Source organism: Carassius auratus, chromosome 3 (assembly GCF_003368295.1).
Source record: "Carassius auratus strain Wakin chromosome 3, ASM336829v1, whole genome shotgun sequence".
Lineage (NCBI taxonomy): Eukaryota > Metazoa > Chordata > Actinopteri > Cypriniformes > Cyprinidae > Carassius > Carassius auratus.
The window spans coordinates 14536829-14545400 of record NC_039245.1 but is presented as its reverse complement, the minus strand read 5'-3'; the positions used below and the strand labels follow the sequence as shown (position 1 = coordinate 14545400).

At 42.1% G+C, this 8572-nt stretch overlaps 1 protein-coding gene across 1 annotated transcript in view; it reads right to left on the bottom strand.

The window, feature by feature from the left end:
• The window catches only part of LOC113055069 (uncharacterized), a 3805-nt gene extending 1705 nt beyond the window's left edge, over positions 1-2100 (bottom strand). Inside the window, exons 1-2 of the mRNA XM_026221030.1 lie at positions 1972-2100; positions 1-36 (exon numbers count right to left, since the gene is read on the bottom strand). The exon at positions 1-36 is cut by the window's left edge and continues 1705 nt beyond it. Coding sequence (XP_026076815.1) covers positions 1-36; positions 1972-1993 — 58 coding nt within the window. The 5' untranslated portion in view covers positions 1994-2100. The remainder of the gene's footprint in view (positions 37-1971) is intronic.
• Between the last annotated feature and the right edge of the window lie 6472 nt (positions 2101-8572).

Below are 8572 nucleotides of genomic sequence, written 5' to 3'. Positions count from 1 at the left end.
GTCTCAGCTGTGTCTCCTCCTCTCCACTCCACTGATCTGGAATCAGAACAGACGTCTCTGTCATCATCATCATCATCTCGAGATCAACACACACAAGCTGTCGCGCTATTACTAACTGTAAAATAGTAAAACTCCTTGCAAATTTCTATGTCAAAGAACTGGACTATTATAAGAGTGTAATGAAAACTATTAGCATTATTATTATTCTAAATGACAATATATCAGAAAAGAGTGAAGAAAGAATATAAAGGACAGCAGGATGAGCTCTTCGTAACTCAGCTGGACCTGATTCTTGTGATTTAACCTGATCCTGGATTGGTTGGTTCTTCTAAACTCATTCTGGAGTTGTTGTCATAGCAACAGATCCAGTTTAAAATATTTATTTATTTTGTGTATTTTATTTATAAAATTGGTCTATTTTTTTTGTTATCTTTGAAGGAATTGCTAAAAGCAAATAAGGTATTCTTAAGCAGTAGGCCCTAGGCTAATTTTCCTTTGAACATGTAATAAATCCAGGTTATTATTATTATATAATATAATATATATATATATAGTATAGTTTAATTATTATAGGTCTATTTTTTAATTTACATTTCTTACTTTTTTACTGTATTTCTAAGTTCCTTGTTTGTGTTCGTCCATTTAATTAAACGCAAATAAAACAAAACATTTGTTTATTTATTTATATTCAACAGTGGAGCAATTGAAAAAATAACAGAGTAGCAGACAGAATATGCAATTTATTTATTAAAAAACCCGTATACGGTATTAGGAGAAGCGTATTCGTATACGAGCTCCCTGCAGCGGCAGAGACCCGGACCATGCCTCCACACACACATATGGACACTGTGTATTATCTTGTTGTTGGTGTTAGTTACTACACAATGCAGGAGTTTAATAAAAGCCACAAGTTTTTGGGAAAGTTAATGTGTGAAGAAAGCAGTCGAGTTCAGCACAGAATCAACATCTCTGTGAAATCTTGTGAGAAGCATCAGATTCAGTGGAGGATTCGGTTAAAGCTGATATCAGAATTTGAAAGTAATTTTTTAATGTGACGATATATGTTGATCTTTAATGGGTTTCCCCCATGTATAAAACTAAACATTTTATAATATAGGAAAGCAAACACTTAAAAAAAAAGAAAAAAAATTAATGGCTGCAGAGAAGTATTTATAGGCCATTTCCACTCCCTAATATAGCCTATGTATTTTTGTATTCTTGAAATTATATTTAGACATTATGAATGACAGTAATAAAAGTACATTGTATCAGATGTGATACACTGTATTTATTACATCTGTAAGAGGTCTGCTAAAGATCTGGGAATCATCTGCTGTGTTCTCTGATAAACGTCTCAGAAGCAGTTTTACATCTGTTCTAATAAATGTCTAATATCTGACATCTTAGAGACATACTGCAGATGAACAGATGAACACGCACTCTTAGAAACCCATCTCGCATATGTAACTGTGTGATTAGGGATAGTGTTTACTGTCTGTAGTCTTCATGATCTAGTGCTCCAACGTTAAACATTAGTCTGGAGACCTACAGCGGTTCTCCAAGTCAGAAGAGTCAGTGTTAGAAGAGTGTTCACTGTGGTTATTTTCACAGCAAAACAAGAAATGTCGCAAATATCAAGGCAAATTTTGAGAAAAGGCGCAGAAAAATCAGTCATTTTGATCGCAAAAATCACAAAAAAGAAAAACAATTCGTGGAATGTTGGAGGGACTGATTAGACGAACTGATTTAGACAGATCCTGATCAGCGCGATGATTTCATCTGGGATGTGACAGCTAATCTGAGAACAGGCCTGAGCTCATGTAAACAAAGCACGCGATCAGCGACACAAACAGTGTGTTCATGATGTTCAGCAGTTTAATCCTACACACATCGCATACATATACACACACACACAAACAGGCCTCCAGTGCCTCCTGAGTAATATCTGATATGGATATGATCTTTACACACCTGGAAGAGCGTTCGCAGACATGCTGCTCGTGTCACAGCGACACTGTTGTTGTTCCGTTACTCGCGGAAGCGGAAGATCAAACGTCACCACGGAGAGTTTGAACGCAGAATTGGCGCCACCTGGCGGACGCGCGGGAAACATCAGCGCAGCAGCCTCGTGTTGACTTACTGGACTATATACCATCATTTTTTTCTTCTTCATATTAGTGCTACCAGTATTACAACATCAATATTGTAACTTATTTGTACCATTTTAACTTTAAGTTTAGTGCAATATTTTGTCTTTGCAACATTTTAGTGTCATTAATATCAGTCAGAACTGCAGCTGGATATGTATTATATAATGGTGAGATAGCAATGTTCCTCAATACAACTGGTAAAACCGATGAGTTCCCAGAATCACAAGACACAGACTGGCTGGCCCTTCATTCAGAGTCCACACATCTGAATGATCCCAGTTTGAGACTTCAGGGAAAGGACATTTTTGTACACGAACTGCACAGCAACGTGAAAACCTTCAAGACCAAACTTGCACTGTTCTCCAGACAGATATCCAGCCGAGATTATACTAATTTTCCTACACTGACCAGACTAAGCACACCAATAACACAGTCTCGCATGGAGAGCTACAGCAGCACTTTGATCGACCTGCAGGCAGAATTTTCCCGTCGCTTCACAAACTTTGCAAACATTGAGACTGAGCTTGATCTTGTCACATGCCCCCTATTTTTCGACAGTGGGAAAGCACCAGACACACAGCTGGAACTCATCGATATCCAGTGTGATCAGGGGCAGACTGACCATCTGGAGGTTCTGGAGAATCCTGATCAGCCGTCCATCTGAAGTCCGTCGGTCTGCTGATTCATCAAAGAAAAAGTGTCAGATAAAGTGACGTTGACAGCCGACAAAAGGGGCACTAATGCAATATATTTTTGCTTATAAGAAACCCGATACTGATGTATACAGCCCACAATGTCATTTAGTACATCCCATTGGATCATTTTAGACTCGGATGATCAATTTTAAAATATTTAAAATGCAAGTCACATAAAGAGTAGGGCTGGGTAAAAAAATCGATTTTTCGATTAATTGTTTTTTTTAAATGTGGTCGATTCAAAATCGATTCTCAAAGGCCATGAATCGATTTTTTTCCATATTTATTTCCGCAGACATTGAACGTAAGATTAGCGTTAATCTAATTACAAATCTTCTCCACTAGATGTCACCCTCTTATGTGCCTTGTGCGATGTTACTAACGAACCTATCATTCATTCATTCAGTTTAAAGCAGTGGTTCCATTTTCTGCAATGTGCGTCAGGTCATGCTCCCGTTCACGTCTTACAGATTGCATCTTATACTTTCTGCGTCCGCGAGTCCGCTATGGACCGCTATGCAGGCTTGATGTAAACATCGCCATCAGAGAGTGTGTACCGAGGCTCTGAGCAGACGACCGCGCAGGTGGGCGTGGTCAGTAGTCTTCAAAAGCACAATTGCACATGTTCAGGCAGTGTGAAGAAGCCCATTGCCAATCGAACCAATCGGGCCGGGCTCGGGCTTGTGCGGTAAATGAGCGGTCATGTAATGTTTCGATTAGCGCGAGAAAGATGCGAAAATGTATGCTGAGTAGTTGAAACGGAGGCTTGCTTCTAACGATTACGTTTTGGTAGCACCAGCAACTAAAGCAAAGTCTGAGGTTTGGAAAAGTTTTGACCTTGTTTATAATGAGAATAATGAGTGAATAATGACGCACCATCAGTAAGCGCAGGAGCACGCTGAAGCCATCTACAGTGGATTCAATCATTTTCCTCCACAAAAACATGTAGTCCTTACCTAATCTTGTTGAGTAAATGTTTTTCAAATAATAACTAAATATTATTTGAGTCTTAAATGCATAATGTAGGCAGAGTAGGCTATATAAGCTAATGCTGGCATTATTATTTTATTATGTCAGCTGCTATGGCGAAGCAAATCCAGCAGAGCCTTTATCTTAATTCATTTCGTTATTGCCAAATACCCATCTTAATTTATAATTTATCTTAATTAAATTTTTTAAGAAAAACTTGTTTTTATTGGTGCGTTGGCCTATTTATATGCTAAATGAGCCTATACCTAGGGCTATTTATAGAGTGCGGAGATGTTACGATGTTACAGAGGACTTATTTTATTTCTTTGTTCAAACTTCCAAGTGGCCTATTACGTTAGTCATGTATAAATTATGTTAAACCATGTATAAATGACTCATTCCTGACAAAAGGCAAAAGAGCTGTGTGCTGCATACATGTGAATAATGTCGGGTTGGGTTCGTGCTTTTAAAAAGCTGTCAATCAAAATGTATGTGTCGGGCTCGGGACATGTCGGGCTTAACTTTTAAGGCCCGATCACAGCTCTAATAGAAAATCGAATCGAAAATCGAAATCGAATCGAGAATCGAAATCGAATCGATTTGAGAGCTTGTGAATCGAAATCGAATCGATCTGGAACATCTGAATCGATACCCAGCCCTAATAAAGAGTTTTCAGTTTAATACTATCTCCATCCAGGGGAGGTAATTAGTTTCCAGCCGCTACCTGTATTAATTTCACCATAGGAGGACGTGTACTCTGTCCATAAAAATAGGATTTTCCACTCAAGATGGTGAACATCTTTTTTTGTTTATTTTTACAAGTTGTGACAGGGTGAAGAAGCATACTACATGAGGATGCAGGTAAGTTCCACGAAGGGTGGATTTTATTGATAAAGTGGCGGGGAAAAAGACCAATGTGAGGGGGTTTGGTGCTCGACTTCTTTCTCTCTCTCTCTCTCTCTCTCTCTCTCTCTCGTGATCTCCCTTCATGGCGGGTTCTGGCGCACACACGCTGCTCTCTGCGGGATTAATAGAGGATATGGATAGCCGAGTTTTGAGACATCTCTCACCTCTATGCTCGCCTCCCAGGCTTATAAACCCGGTGCCTGATGGGACGCAGGTGTGGCCGCTCAGCCCGTGATGAGGAGGTGCAGGTGTGGCTGCTCTGTTTCCAGGGCGACGTATATCCTAGAGAGACCATCAGCATTACCGTTGGCCATCCCCGCCCAGTGTTGCACGGTGAAGTTGAAGTCCTGGATTGCGAGGAACCATTGAGTCACCCTGGCCTTCATGTCTTTGGCTTGGGCCATCCACTGCAAGGGCCGTGCTCGGTGATTTCGAGTGAAACACATGACTGATATCTGATGTTTTAGATGTGTTTCTTGTAGGAATATAATATCCCCTTTCAAATGTTGCAGCTAACCTTATTCATTTCTTTGATATTCCATGAAATCAATCGCACACCTTTACTCATCCATGGCGTATCAACAGCCATCTAGAACAATGCATAATGTTGCAACTGGGACTGCAAGGACTTGTGCAACGGGGACAGAGAGGAAAGGGAGACAGAGAATGGAAACAAAAAAAAAAAAACTTTCCCTCCAAAATACGAACATTGTCTGAGCAACACGGCTCAACGCTTTACAGCGATACAAGACTTCCAACGTTTCATTCCCACCCCCTTTGAACAACAACCCCCCTTTTTTTAATGAAAATTTCAAGTGACCAAATAATGGATAAAAGTCCAACCCAGTCCTGAGAAAATTTTACAAATTGACCGAAAAAAAAAACACATAGTTAAAGCAAAATGTGTATAATAACCACAAGGACCATGCAGGCCTAATGAAGGAAGATAAAGGAAGAGAGAAAAGTGATAATAAATGAGTAAATATGTGATAAAGCGAGAACCATCACTCGCTAGGGGACGTTGTGAATGTCCGTAAAAGATGTTAAATGATGGCTAAGCCCGCAATAGCACTTATGTGCAAGTGAAATTTATTTACAGTGCCAAAAAATAAACAGTCCAATGGTGAAAAAAAAATATATAGGTGCACAAAGTACCAAAGAAACAACAAACAGAAAAATAAAGAGGGAATAATCCAAACAAAAAAAAAAGTCAATCTACAGGTAAGTATCCACAATATACAGGAGTTAGAAAAGATCGCTTGAGGCACCACAGTTGCTCTCTCGCTCCGACTTGGTAAACAAGTGATGAGTTTTAATCTGGCCTGCCCTTATATAGGCCAGACTCCACCCCCTTCACATGGGACTTCTCAAATGGGTAATAACAGACAGTAAATACCCAATACTTCAGGCATTTCTACTTCTTTTACCCAAATAATTAATACTAAACAAAACATTAAACACAACAATAATACATTCAACCATTTAATTTATATACACACAAAAACAAGGTACCCCCTACTAATATAAAACAATGGTTTGGCTGGTTTCCGGTGCGCTGTGGCAGTGACGTCATAACTGATCGCCGCTCAATCGCTCTGTTTGACCGCATCTCACACCGGCACACCGAACATCGCACGCCCAATTCAATATAACAAACACTGACGAGACAAGACAACATCAAACAACGTGCAGTGTGAGTGTGTGAAATGTCCGGGGTTATGAATATTGACGGATGTGGAGGGGAAGATGAAATAATGTCCAACGCATATGTGCCATCGGGAGTGCGTGTGCACCCGCGCTGTCGACGGCGGAACACCAGGAGGGAAACGAGCGTTAGTTATTACAAAGGTAAGTATTTCTGCTTAAGTGTAGGTGTGCGTGTGTGTGTGTGTTTGTGTGTGCGTGTGTGTGTGTGTGTGTGTGTGCCAGTGTTGCCCAGCAGTGACAATTAGGTCAGCTTTGTCACATTACCTCCCCCCTCTCCGAGCGATGCACTGACTGGGAACCGGGACAGGTAGTCGGCGACCACATTTTGTTTGCCAGGTTGATGTCGTATCTTGAAGTTGTATGGTTGCAAGGACAGGTACCATCTTGTAACTCTGGCATTATGGTCTTTCGTCGATTGGATCCAGGTCAATGCTCTGTGGTCAGTTTCAAGATCAAATTCTCGCCCAAGGAGGTAGTACTGTAAGCTGTCAAGGGCCCACTTGATGGCAAGACATTCCTTTTCTGTGGTAGAGTATCGGGTTTCCCTGGGCAACAGCTTGCAGCTAAGGTAAACAACTGGTTTTTCTTCTCCTGAACTTCCTTGTGCCAACACTGCACCAATTCCTGTCGCTGAAGCATCCACTTGTACAAGGAACCGTTGTGAGAAATCTGGACTCTGTAGGACTGGGCTGGAACACATATTTTCTTTCAGAGTGTTGAATGCTGTCTCACAATCCTCAGTCCAAGGAACTGGATTGCTTACTGACTTACTCAGTAAATCCGTCAAGGTTACTGCAATTGAGGCGAAATTTGGTACAAATCTTCTGTACCAGCCCATTAACCCTAGGAAAGACCTCACCTCCTTCTTTGTTCTGGGTCTTGGGCTCCGCCGAATTGCCTCCACCTTGTCCACCTGTGGTCGCAGCTGGCCATTGCCTAGGTGGTATCCAAGGTATCCAGCTTCTTGACGCGCCCACTCACATTTATTTACATTCAGTGTCAACCCAGCTGCTTGTATTTTCTCCAAGGTTTGTCGCACATGCTGAAGATGCTCAGGCCAGGAGTTACTGTGGATCACCACATCGTCCAAATAAGCAGCAGACCATTCCTCGCAGCCCTGGAGGACTCGATCCATTAACCTCTGGAACGTGGCAGGTGCCCCATGCAGGCCAAACAGAAGGACCGTAAACTGATATAACCCCAGTGGGGTCCGGAACGCTGTGTATGGTCTGGAGGCTGGATCGAGGGGCACCTGCCAGTAGCCCTTGCACAGATCCAAGGTGGTGATAAACTGAGCCTGTCCAATTTTCTCCAATAAATCATCCACTCGTGGCATTGGGTAGGCATCAAACTTTGATTGCGCATTCAGCCTACGAAAGTCGATGCAGACACACAATGTCCCATCCTTCTTTGGTACGATGACCATGGGACTACTCCATTCACTCACTGAGGGCTCTATTACTCCTAGTTCCTTCATCATCTTGATCTCTTCCTTCAGAGGTTCCACCAACCTTTCAGGAACACGGTAAGGCCGCTGTCTTGAGGGTGCTGGGTCGGTCAGGTGTATGGTGTGTTGACACATTTCAGTCCGCCCAGGTCTCTGGCGGAACAAAGCAGGAAATTGTTTCACCAGCTGCTGTAGCTCTTCCTTTTTCAAATCATCTAGGTGATCCAAGCTCACCACTGACGTCTGTCTCTGAGCTTCTGCCTCTGAACCTTCATCCTCCACATCCTCCACCTTCCGTACTAGAAGTGACGTCTCTGTTGCCTTACCGGTCGACTCTCTCCACTCCTTCAACAGGTTTATGTGGTAAGTTTGTTTAGCTTTCCCTATGTCAGGGTGGTGGATCTCATAGGTCACTGGCCCCATCTTGCGTACCACGGTATATGGCCCTTGCCACTTGGCCAACAGCTTATTTGATGATGTTGGCAATAGGAGTAGAACTTTCTGCCCCGGCTGGAACTGTCAAAGTCTTGCATGCTGGTCATACCATCATTTTTTAGCTTTTTGTGCCTCTTGCAGGTTCTCTTTGGCCAGTTCCCTATACCGCTCAAGTCGATCTCTCATCTCTAGAACATACTGCACTATGCCTTTCTCCTCAGTTCTGGATGCAGGGTCTTCCCACCCTCTTCTCAGTAGGTCCA